General features: G+C 42.3%; 1 protein-coding gene across 2 annotated transcripts; it reads left to right on the top strand.

The window, feature by feature from the left end:
* The first annotated feature begins 3,488 nt into the window (after positions 1 to 3,488).
* LOC114830145 (bile acid-CoA:amino acid N-acyltransferase-like) lies at positions 3,489 to 13,006 on the top strand. Of its 2 annotated transcripts, XM_029117097.2 has the most exons (11): positions 3,489 to 3,752; positions 4,105 to 4,304; positions 7,004 to 7,103; positions 7,226 to 7,416; positions 7,626 to 7,786; positions 8,316 to 8,435; positions 8,525 to 8,607; positions 9,082 to 9,175; positions 10,345 to 10,425; positions 10,518 to 10,659; positions 12,495 to 13,006. In XM_029117097.2, exons 1-11 carry the CDS (start codon positions 3,646 to 3,648, stop codon positions 12,623 to 12,625), a joined length of 1,410 nt encoding a protein of 469 aa, XP_028972930.2. In that variant the 5' UTR covers positions 3,489 to 3,645; the 3' UTR covers positions 12,626 to 13,006. The 2 variants fall into 2 exon arrangements, with proteins under 2 accessions (XP_028972930.2, XP_028972931.2); XM_029117098.2 differs by lacking the exon at positions 8,316 to 8,435.

Genomic DNA, 13,006 nt, shown 5'->3' with positions numbered 1-13,006 from the left:
TCCCACCTGGAAAAATGCAACACATACAGGTGCTGGTCATATAATTAGAATATCATCAAAAAGTTTATTTATGTCAGTAATTCCATTCAAAAAGTGAAACTTTAAAATATTATATTCATTCATTACACAGAGACTGATATATTTCAAATGTTTATTTTAATTGTGATGATTATAACTGACAACTAATGAAAATCTCAAATTCACTATCTCCGAAAATTTTAATATTACTTAAACCAATACAAAAAAATGATTTTTAGAAATGTTGGCCGACTGAAAAGTATGAACATGAAAAGTATGAGCATGTACAGCACTCAATACTTAGTTGGGGCTCCTGAATTACTGCAGCAATGCGGCATGGCATGGAGTTGATCAGTCTGTGGCACTGCTCAGGTGTTATGAGAGCCCAGGTTGCTCTGATAGTGGCCTTCAGCTCTTCTGCATTGTCGGGTCTGGCATATTGCATCTTCCTCTTCACAATACCCCATAGAGTTTCTATAGGGTTAAGGTCAGGCGAGTTTGCTGGCCAATTATGAACAGGGATACCATGGTCCTTAAACCAGGTACTGGTAGCTTTGGCACTGTGTGCAGGTGCCAAGTCCTGTTGAAAAATAAAATCTGCATTTCCATAAAGTTGGTCAGCAGCAGGAAGCATGAAGTGCTCTAAAACTTCCTGGTAGACGGCTGCGTTGACCTTGGACCTCAGAAAACACAGTGGACCAACACCAGCAGATGACATGGCACCCCAAACCATCACTGACTGTGGAAACTTTACACTGGACTTCAAGCAACGTGGATTATGTGCCTCTCCTCTCTGCCTCCAGACTCTGGGACCTTGATTTCCAAAGGAAATGCAAAATGTTCTTTAATCAGAGAACACAACTCGGCAGCAGTCCAGTCCTTTTTGTCTTTAGCCCAGGCGAGACGCTTCTGACACTCTGTCTTGTCTGTCTTCAAGAGTGGCTTGACACAAGGAATGCGACAGCTGAAACACATGTCTTGCATACGTCTGTGCGTGGTGGTTCTTGAAGCACTGACTCCAGCTGCAGTCCACTCTTTGAAAATCTCCCCCACATTTTTGAATGGGTTTTGTTTCACAATCCTCTCCAGGGTACGGTTATCCCTATTGCTTGAACACTTTTTTCTACCACATATTTCCTTCCCTTTGCCTCTCTATTAATGTGGTTGGACACAGAGCTCTGTGAACAGCAAGCCTCTTTAGGAATGACCTTTTGTGTCTTGCCCTCCTTGTGCAAGGTGTCAATGGTCGTCTTTTGGACAGCTGTCAAGTCAGCAGTCTTCCCCATGATTGTGTAGCCTACAGAACTAGACTGAGAGACCATTTAAAGGCCTTTGTCAGTGTTTTGAGTTAATTAGCGGATTAGAATGTGGCACCAGGTGTCTTCAATATTGAACCTATTCAGAATATTCACATTTTCTGAGATACTGAATTTGGGGTTTTCATTAGTTGTCAGTTATGATCATCGAAATTAAAAGAAATAAACACTCGAAATATATCAGTCTGTGTGGAATGAATGTATACATTTTACAAGTTTCACTTTTTGAATGGAATTACTGAATCAACTTTTTGATGATATTCTAATTAAATGTCCAGCACCTGTATGTGAGGATGCTGTTTGTGGACTACAGCTCAGCATTCAACACTATTGTGCCTGGGCTTGTTCTTAAGCTCAGGACCCTGGGCTTGTTCTTTAGCTCAGGACCCTGGGACTTAACGCCTTCCTTTACAGTTGGATCCTTGACTTCCTGACAGGCAGACCCCAGCTGGTGAGAATGAGCAACCTCACCTCCTCTGCACTGACCCTGAGCACTGGATTCCCCCAGGGCTGCATACTCAGTCTGCTCCTGTACTCCCTATTCACACATGACTGCATGGCCACACAGCTCCAACGTCATCCTTAGATTTGCGGACGACACAACCATCCTGGGTCTCATCACCAACAATGGTGAGACCGCTTACAGAGAGGATGTAAAGAACCTGGATACATGGTGTGAGGACAACAACCTCTCTCCCAACGTCTGCAAGACTAAGGAGATGATGGTGGACTTCAGGAAAGGTCAGCTCCACATCAATGGAGCTGAAGTGGAGAGAGTCTCTGACTTCAATTTCCTCAGTGTGTTCAGCAAAGATGACTCATCACTTGGTCTAGGCAAGCGAACTTGGCAGTGAAAACTGCCATAAAAACGACTACAATTCCTGAGGAGACTCAAGAAGTTTGGCATGTCTGAAAAAACAAAAAAACATCTGCAGTTGCACCATTGAGAGCATCCTCTCAGGCTGCATTACTGCCTGGTACGGCAGCCTCCGCTGCGGATCGCAAGGCCCACCAGAGGGTGGTGAAGTTTGCGGAGCACACCATCGGCTGCCATCTCCCCTCCATGCAAGGCATTTACCATACACAATGGCTTACGAAAGCACAGAACATCATCAAAGACTACAGCCACCCACATTATTGTCTGTTCACACTGCTGAACAGAGCATCAGGGCATCAGGGAGCATCAGGGCACGCACTTCCAGACTCACAGTTTTTTCCCCCTGGCCATAAGGCTCCTCAAACCAGCAACACTGATCTATGATTATATTGATCACACCATGACCATTCCAAATGCTATGATGTCTTACCATGTACATTTAATGTAGATTAGAACACCTTTGGTCATGAGCTTTGGGTCATGACCGAAAGGACAAGATCCCGGATACAGGCGGCCGAAATGAGTTTTCTCCGCAGGGTGGCTGGGCGATCCCTTAGAGATAGGGTGAGAAGCTCGGTCACCCGGGAGGAGCTCAGAGTAGAGCCACTGCTCCTCCACATCGAGAGGGGTCAGCTGAGGTGGCTTGGGCATCTTTTTCGGATGCCTCCGGAACGCCTTCCTGGGAAGGTGTTCCGGTCCCGTCCCACCGGGAGGAGACCCCGGGGAAGACCTAGGACACGCTGGAGGGACTATGTCTCCCGGCTGGCCTGGGAACGCCTCGGTGTCCCCCCGGAAGAGCTAGAGGAAGTGTCTGGGGAGAGGGAAGTCTGGGCATCCCTGCTTAGACTGCTGCCCCCGCGACCCGGCCCCGGATAAGCGGAAGAAGATGGATGGATGGATAGAACACCTTTTGTATGTACCATTCATAGGCATATCACACTCATTTTGTAACATTCAATGCTTCTAACCATATTGTCCATATTCACCATTCTACACTCTTTAAGGTTTCTGCTGGTTTACATTATGTATACTGCAATATTCTTTTACTTTATACATTTCTTAATTCTTACTACGTACATTTTGTGTCCCATTCAGAATGACTGTGTTATTCGGTGCATTTGATAAATAAACTTTGAACCTCGGAGTCCGTGGTTGTTAACCGGAGTGAATGATACGCGTCTACCATATACCTTCAGGTTAATATTATTTAAACAGCAACTCAAACAAATGCCAGAATTGCTAGATGGTCAATCCACCCATGAAGAGGCAGAGAAATGTCAGAGAGTGTTATACGCTGTTGAGCTGCTCTGTTCATACTGTATATAGCCTAGCTGTAGAAGGCAGTGTAGAGTAACTACGTGGTATAGTAGGTCCTCTGGGCGAAATACAAATTCAGTTAAAACGGTCGGATTTCGTACTACCAATTCCAAAGCAATGCTGCGATTAAGTAGTTGCTGTCGCTTAGCGAGCACTGCCGCACGGACTTCGTACTTTCCTGCTCGAGTAAAAGTAACTGCTCGCGGACACATGTACAAGAAATGGTAAATAAAGCGATTTCGACATGCTTTCCGAATACGTAATGAAACTAACTCATCTATCTGTCTGACGGATTGATTTTATTTAGATTTTTTAAATGTCAAATAGGCTACAGGAAAATGTGAAGTGAATGCTATACTTCAGGGGTGTCAAACCGGTTCCACAGAGGGCCGAGTGTCTGCAGGTTTTTCCTATAAATTGGTTCCCAGTTCAGACCTACACAACCAGGTGAGGGTAGAAACTAAACAATTAGTGACCTAATTAATCAATCAAGTACAAGGAGAGAGCAAAAACCTGCAGACACGGCCCTCCGTGGAACCGGTTTGACACCTCTGCTATACTTCCTTTTCGTTACAGGTCTTCCACCATGGCTGCGATTTCCCCGATTTTGACAGTGCAACCCACCCGAGGACTCGTGGATGAGAAAATCATGGTGGTCGTTAAGAACCTACCCCAGTGTTTCGCCGTGACCCTACATTCTCTGCTTTACTCAGAGGGCGAGGACTACTGGGAGGCGTTCGGCAATTACACCAGTGACGACAAAGGAACGGTAACAGGTAGGCTGAAGTTGTTTAACAGACGGGTTCTGGCATGAAGGGGAGACTGGGGTAGGATGGACCAGAATGTGAGTTTTCATAGCTGGATTTTTTTTTTGCATTTGTGACCATATATTTAGGAAGAACCCATCAACTGGCAGTGATGGAAAAAGTGTTTTTTTTAGCCGTAATAATGTTTTTTGATTGTCGTGGTACATTCTTTACTGCTCTGAGCAGGTTATCTTTGTGGTTAACTGGATGTTACCCTATATAAGCACCGCCACTCCATCCACAATCTTGTCGAAAAATGAAGGCACGTTTTGACATTATTGGACATTTTCTTTGAAATTATTTAAATACAGTTTGGTTGGGAAGTATTTGGACACTGACAATTTTGGATCTGATCATTTTGGCTCTGTATGCCACAACAATGGATGTGAAATTAAACAACCGAGATGCAATTGAAGTGCAGACTTTCAGGTTTAATTCAAGGGTTTGAACAAAAATATTGTATGAATCGTTTAGGAAAAATCTTGTGATCGACTCGGCCATTGCAGAACATTCCACTTCTTTGCCTTAAACTCCTGGGTTGCTTTCGCAGTATGTTTTGTGTCATTGTCCATCTGTAAAGTGAAGCGCTGTCCAATCAACTTCACTGAATTTGGCTGAATCTGAGCAGACAATATATCCCTATACGTTTCAGAATTCATCCGACTGCTTCTGTCATATCTTCAATGAACACTAGTGACCCAGTGCAATTGGAAGCCATGCATTCCCAAGCCATTACACTGCCTCCACCATGTTTTACGGATGATGTGGTATGCTTCAGATCATGAGCCGTTCTAAGCCCTCTCCATACTTTTTTCTTCCCATCATTCTGGTACAGGTTGATCTTAGTTTCATCTGTGCAGAGAATGCTGTTCCAGAACTGGCTAATTTTTTTTTGGCTAATCTGGCTTTATGAATGCTTATTCACTCTGTTCTTGAGGCTTATGAATGGTTTGCACCATGTGGTGAACCCTCTTTATTTCCTCTTGTGCAGTCTTCTCTTTAAGGTAGACTTGAATAATGATATGCCTACCTCCTGGAGAGTGTTCTTCCCTTGGCTGGATGTTGTGAAGGGGTTTTTATTTACCATGGAAAGGATCCTATGATCATCCACCACTGTTGTCTTCGGTGGACTTCCAGGCCGTTTTAGGTTGCAGTGCTCTCCGGTGTATTATTTTCTTCTTAGAATGTACCAAACAGTTGATTTGGCCACTCCCAATGTTCCTGCTATCTCTCTAAGGATGGCCTGTTTCACTTGCATTGAGAGCTCCTTTGACCACATGTTGTGGGTTCACAGCAAGAGCTTCCAAATGTGAATGCACACCTGGATTCAACTCCAGACCTTTTACCTGCTTAAATTATGAAGAAATAACTAAGCTTTTCACCTGTCAGCTTTTCATTGACAGGTGAAAAGCTGTTTTCTCCTGTCAATGAAACAGCTTTTGAGTCAGTTGTCCAATTACTTTTGGTCCCTTGAAAAAGTAGCAGTAAAAAAGCAATGGAGAAGATGTTTGTGGGACTAAGAGGTGTAGTTGGTGATTTTCTTTCCCCCGTCATCCCCTACTGTCAAAATGTAATTTGCTTTCCTTTTGCTGTTTACTCTAACGGACATGGAAACATAAATACAAATTACGTAGTGATGTATAAAGCCCCCCATGTCCATAAGTACGAATATGAAGTTTGATTTACTGTAATTCCCCGTTCATAAGCTGCACCATTAATTTTATTGCTTAAATTTGTATGTATACAAACCTGAGTATTCACCACACCCATATATGAGCCGCTTTTGCCTGGAGAATCATTCTTTGGTGGAAATCTGTATGCTTGTTTCATTTATTGTGTCACCTTCCTTGTTTATCTGAATATTGTGAACATATCCTCCCACTGCTTATTGCAATCCCTCGATTGCATATTGCAATGCCTCGATCTGGAGAATATCGCTTAGGTGTTACATTCAAAAAGAATCACTGACCGGTATATGCTGCTTTTCCCCTCCGTGCTGGGCTGTTTACAGACTGCCGTGAGGTTAGTTTTAGATTGGCCATTCGATAGACATTTGGCTCTTCAAATCTCAATAGCTCTTTAACGAAGTATTCATGTAATCCAATATTGGTCTCATTGTGATTACAAAAGTGTATACGATTTTGCACAGCCCTTATTTACCACGGAGAACAAAACCAAAAAGGAAGCGATCTCCGGGACAGTGCTGGTTGTGGGAGCGTTCAAAATGTTATATAAAATGCATCTTCTTCAAACATCTAGTTTCAATAGCTCTTACAAAAAGTATACAAAAAGTTTATCATGGCATTTCTACTGTTGGAGCTATTGAAATGAAGAAGTTCTGTCAAATTTTGTCCCATCGTATAGACTTTTGTAATCACAAAGAGACCAATACTGGATTACATGAATACTTCGTTAAAGAGCTATTGAGATTTGTCTGTTGAATGTCCAATCTAAACTAACTTCACCACAGTTGTTTACAGTTGTGGCAGCTTACAAAGAAGCGCAGCTTGACAGGTGTATCAACAGTAACTAAGGTAGGCGTGGCGTTTTAAAAATGTCAACTCATGTATTGGCTGCACCCATGTATTAACTGCTGTGGTTGGAAATGAAAAGAAAATCTTGTGTAAATTACGCCTAAACTTGCATGTCACTTAATATTGTTTAAATAGTGTCGCAGGATCCCAGTGTTGGAGGAACATATGAAGGCACAGAACCCATGGGTCTACTGTGGAGCATGCAGCCTGTTCCAGGGAGTCGAACAGGCCTCCGGTAACACACCTACAGGATGGAATGTCTGGGGTCCATTTTACAAACAAAACGTTACACAGACATATTGTTAAGGATGGTCTAGTAAACTAAGCATCTTTCTCTTCCCCCAACCCCACCCCCAGGTTGAGAAAGATGAATGTCCTCACTCCCATGGTGGTACACATCTCTGTGTACAGTGGTCATGTGACTGAGGGCTTCAGCAAGCAGTCTCCCCTAGCAACTGTTGACATAGAGAGATGGTACCTGGCACCAGGTGTTCGCAGAATTGACATCAGGGAAAATGGGGTCAAAGGCACCCTGTTTATACCCCCAGGTACCAAAGCATTGTTCTGTCCTGACCGAAACACACAACTTTGCATCACAGCCCTAATTGTCATTGACACATTCAAGCTCTTGGACCGTTTCACACCAGGATCAACAAAACTATATATCGAGATGCAGGAATGCACTACTTACAAAGAAACAAACTACAAATTTACAGTGCCCTACTCACAAGTATTTTATTGCCTTTCTGTGTCTCAGGTCCTGGACCCTTCCCTGGTGTGTTGGATTTGTGGGGTGGGGGGGGTGGACTGGTGGAGTACCGATCTGGACTCCTGGCATCACATGGTTTTGTTTCCATGGCTCTAGAATACCTTTCCTCTGAGATCAGTGCCTCAAAGGTTGATGACAAATATTTTGAGGTGTGTGCACACTTGTATACTCTCAGCTAGTTCTTATTGGACAAAACATTAGAATGTGGAAGATTTGTGGATTAAGCAATTTACATTTACAATGTCCAGAAATGATTTTGACACTCTGCAGGCTAAAGTGTACATAGGTGCAATAAGAAAAAAGCATCCAGTCACTGGTAGTTCTGCAGGTGAAAACATTTTAATGAGAGCAGTTGTGGCGGTTACTCCAGTTTACTTAATTGTCCTTCTCAATCCCATAGAATAACTTTGGGATGAAGTGGAACAGGATGTTTGCACGTGAATGTGTGTCTAAAAAATCAGCAGGGTTTGGGATTTAATGTGGGTACAACTACAAACATGTTGAACAAGATGAGAGCCCTGGCGGGTGGGCTCTGGACCATGCTCAGCCAATCTGGTTGCTGTACTAAAACATCATCACATTGTATTGAATTGCATCTTATATAGTTTTGTTCTCTCTTGAGCTCGACCTCTGTTCTCTAATTTATTACCTCTCCATCTGTGGTGTTATATTGTGTAGAAAGCATTCAGGATTGTTCAAGAGCACCCATTGGTTATGAAGGACAGTGTTTCGTTGTTTGGGCTCAGCTTTGGTACATCAGTGACCCTCAAAATGGCAGCCTACTCCAAAGCCATCAGCGTGAGTCTCTACCTTTTGGTAAATGCATGAATAGTGTGTTTGTAATTGGCCGTATTAGTGTTAAACAGTCAGTACTGTGTGTATTCCAGCCTAGATGCTGTGTGTGTGTCAGTGGGAGTCACGTCCAACCAGTCAACAAGTCGCTCAGTGAGTTTTTTTCAAAGGTTATAACGTGAGTGAAACCCCTTCATGTACTTCATGTATGAATAATACTTAACATGTAAAAGGAAGATGAAATGCATTATAACTTCCTCAAATATGAATACAAAACAATCAAGTCTCAATCTGTTCAAAGTGTATAAAGTGTTATATAGTGTAAGTCAGTGGTTCCCAACCAGGGTTACAGGGACCCACTGCTTGCTATTCATAGTCTCAGCACCTCCTGAGGAGATACCGATTAGCACTTTTACCATTTCACCACTTCTGATATGTATATGTATTTTGTTTGTCCATTGGCGAGACACAAGCCACTACTGCCAGTGGGCACGTTGTCTGACCGTTGGTCAGTGTGAAGCGTGTCAGTGCTTTTTTTTTTAAAGAGAATGGCTTAGTGTCAGCAGATGGTTCATTATGGTTGGAGACACAACCTTTTCTGTTTTTGGAAGTCAATTTCTTTTGTGACTAAAACATTATATTGTATTGCCAGGGACATGAATTCATCCAGATGGGATGACGGGGGTCATCTAAACGTTAGTGATCTCTCTGTGTCTATTCCAACTGAGCCAGGAGAGAAAGTGGATGTAAGTCAGCACATTCTCACAGACACAGGGTGGCCATACTTGTGAACATCAGAGAAAGATTAAGCTTAAGGTACATTTTATCATTAGTCAACCAATGATCTGGAAGTCATTACAAATGCTAGTTATTTTAGAAAGGTCAGGTTTTGGAGGTTTCTGGAAAATGATCCTGCAGGATCGAGTCAGCTTGGGTAGTATGAAGAGACACTAGTCACTGTCAAGAGTAACTGGTCTCCCATCCAAGGGCCAGGACTGACCCCGCTGTGTGATTCAAGGTGATATGCTGGTGGCTGTCCGCAGAACAGAGAAAATGTGTTCCAAGGTGTTACACTGCTATATTATTGTGCTGGGGGATATGAGGAATGCACTACTAACTTTTTTTTCAGTCTTTTCCAGTTTTACATTTTAGGAGGAGATGAGGTCCTGGTCCACACCTGCAGATTACCTGGTTTGGGGGGCCAGTTGCTGTCCCTGTCCCTGTCCACCTGGTCATACTTCTGACCTAGTCTAAAATCAAATAGACTCTGGATTTAGCCCAGAGAAATGTATTTATTATTCCAATTGGACTCTTAATATCTCACCCGGCACAGCCAGAAGAGGACTGGTCACCCCTCTGAGCCTGGGTCCTCTCTAGGTTTCTTCCTAATATTCGACCTTCTTAGGGAGTTTTTCCTAGCCACTGAAATTCAACACTACTGTTGTTTGCTCCTTGGGGTTTAAGGCTGGGTGTCTCTGTAAAGCACTTTGTGACAACTGCTGTTGTAAAAAGGGCTTTATAAATAAATTTGATTGATTGATGTGTTCATTTACGAAGGGAGTTGGACTCATTTAAGAAATCCTGTTGGTCTCTGGAGGTAAAATGTATTGATCTTGATAGGTTGGATTAAGTTATTACAACAAATGATGAAGACCACTTTCTGATGTTATGGCTAAATGTGAAAACTTATGTAATCAAAAAAGCTAGCAGCCTTTGATAACTTACAACTTACAAATGCAACAGCCTTAATTGTCTGATGCTTAAACTTAACCTAGAGCTTAAAATGTTTCTTATATTGGAATGCATGCCTTGATGACTTTGTTTATTCATTGAGACTTTTAGCAGGGAGGAGGAAATGTCCATTAATGTTGGGTGTCATTGTGAGTTTTTTTATTTGTTGTTGAATCTCTAACAGGTGGGGAGAATAAAGTGTCCTGTGATCTTGATTGTCGGCGAGGACGATCAGAGTTGGGCCACAGTGGAGTCTGCCGAAGATGTGAGTACATACCACACATAAAAAAGATTTACATGCTTCTCAGGCCCCATTGTGGTTGACCTTGCCTGTGATCTTTAACCAATAAACTGCAGATGACCCAGATGATGCGTGCAGCAGGAAATGAACACCTGCTGACCACGTTCCGATACCCTGGTGCTGGACACCTCATTGAGCCACCCTACACTCCCCACGTTAGAGCCAGCAACTTCACATTGCAACAAACAGGAGAGAAAGGTACTACACTGTCACACAGATTTGGACTGAAATTGGAACCAGTGCTCATATTGTGTTGGTACTGTTTACAGTTGTGCTCATAAGTTTGCATACCCTGGCAGAAATTTAGAAATGTTGGCATTGATTTTGAAAATATGACTGATCATGCAAAAAAAAGTATGAAGCCATTTATCATCACATTGTTGTTTGGCTCCTTTTTAAATCGTAATGATAACAGAAATCGCCCAAATGGCCCTGGTCAGAAGTTTACATACCCTTGAATGATTGGCCTTTTTACAGACAGGGTGACACACAGGTGAAAATGACAATTAAAGGTGAATTTCCCACATCTGTGGCTTTTTAAATTGCAATTAGTGTCTGTGTATAAATAGTCAATGACTTTGTTAGCTCTCATGTGGATGCACTGAGCAGGCTAGATACACAGCCATGGGGAGCAGAAAAGACCTGTCAAAAGACCTGCGTACCAAGGTAATGGAACTTTCTAAAGATGGAAAAGGATATAAAAACATATACAAAGCCATGCAAATGCCTGTCAGTACTGTTCAATCACTTATTAAAAAGTGGAATATTCTGGGATATCTTGATACCAAGCCAAGATACCAAGAAAGATTTTAGCCAAAACCGCCCGAAGTATTGTTTGGGATACAAAGGAAAACCCACATGTAACTTCAGGAGAGTTACAAGTGGCTCTGAAAAAAGACGGTGTGGTTGTTTCAAGGAGCACATACGACGATATCTGAACAAAAATAAGCTGCATGGTCGAGTTGCCAGAAAGAAGCCTTTACTGCAGCAATGCCACAAAAAAGCCTGGTTACAGTATGCCTGACAACACCTTGACACACCTCTGGCACACTGTAATTTGGAGTGACGAGACCAAAAAAAAAGCTTTAAGCGCATTAAGATTAATAAAAATACTATAAGCATTATGTTTGAAGAGGGATCAACAAGACCCTTGCGGATTTTTTGGGGGTGTGTGAGCTCTAAAGTCACGGGGAATCTTGTGAAAATTGATGGCAAGATGAATGCAGCATGTTATCCCGAAAATACTGGCGGACAATATGCATTCTTCTGCACGAAAGCTGTGCATGGTACTCTCTTGGACTTTCCAGCACGACAATGACCCTAAGCACAAGTGGTTACAGCAAAAAATGGTTCTGGAGTGGCCAAGGTTCTGGATTGACCATCACAGTCTCCTGACCTTAATGTAATCGAGCCACTCTGGGGAGATCTCAAACTTGTGGTTAATGCAAGACAACCAAAGACTTTGCATGACCTGGAGGCATTTTGCAAAGATGAATTGGCAGCTATACCACCTGCAAGAATTCGGGGCCACATAGACAACTATTACAAAAGACTGCACACTGTCATTGATGCTGAAGGGGGCAATACACAGTATTAAGAAGTAAGGGTATGCAAACTTTTGAACAGTCAGTTCATTCTTTTCTTTGTTGCCATGTTTTGTTTTATGATTGTGCTACTCTGTTATGACTTACAGTTGAATGTGAATCCCATAAGAAGTAAAAGACGTGTTTTGCCTGCTCACTCCTGTTTTCTTTACAAATGGTACATTTAATACAAATTCTCAGAAGGGTGTGCAGGAACTACAGTAGGTGCAGGAACTACAGTAAAACAATAGAATATAATTTAAATGCTTGAAGGTGTCGGTATCTCACCCCTGTTCAAGTCAAGCACTACACATCTGTGCCAAAATGTAACCTGGAAGAATTTCTATTGAAAACAATGTGGATTCCAGGAATTAGGGCAATGTAATTAGGAATATCCTTGTGTATAACCAATCCTAGACTCACAAACTAACATGTGTATACCTTTTGTAGTGGTCATGTTATGGGGAGGGTTCCTCAAGCTACATGCAGATGCTCAAGAAGATTCCTGGGAAAAGAGTATCTGTTTTTTACAGCATCATCTCTACCCCAGGCAAGACTCAGTCTCTCAGGGCAAGCTGTGATGTCACACCCAAGGCCCTTCAGAACTAGTATGATCATGTATGGAAGCTAAATCTTAATAGCGTTAATAAGTTGAGCCTGGTGATAAAAAATATTTTGGGTTTGGCACAATGTTCAAATTAATTTGCAGTGTGATATAAAGGCTACAAAAAAGCTTAATGTTTATTTGAATGTGGGTTTGAATGTGATAATAATTTTACATACTACAGTTCTTTGTAGTAGAGGTTTCTGGTGGAAATCACAGCATAGGATACAAAATCAATGCTTGTTCTTAAAGGGGCAGTAGCATAGAAGTATAGAATTGTTTACTTGGCAGTTATTCTTCTGCTCTTTCATGTGAATGTTATCTCTTAAATATTATTCTCTTCAATAAATGTTATTAC

This window comes from Esox lucius, chromosome 23, assembly GCF_011004845.1.
Source record: "Esox lucius isolate fEsoLuc1 chromosome 23, fEsoLuc1.pri, whole genome shotgun sequence".
NCBI lineage: Eukaryota > Metazoa > Chordata > Actinopteri > Esociformes > Esocidae > Esox > Esox lucius.
The sequence above is the reverse complement of the archived record's forward strand: the minus strand, read 5'-3'. Positions and strand labels throughout refer to the sequence as shown.

Excerpts from the sequence above, each read along its gene's own strand:
- LOC114830145 (XM_029117097.2), top strand. The coding sequence starts at position 3,646 with ATGCTGCGATTAAGTAGTTGCTGTCGCTTAGCGAGCACTGCCGCACGG. Across the intron at positions 7,104-7,225 it reads GGGAGTCGAACAGGCCTCCG|GTTGAGAAAGATGAATGTCC; the intron begins GTAACACACCTA and ends CCCCACCCCCAG. Across the intron at positions 7,417-7,625 it reads CACCCTGTTTATACCCCCAG|GTCCTGGACCCTTCCCTGGT; the intron begins GTACCAAAGCAT and ends TCTGTGTCTCAG.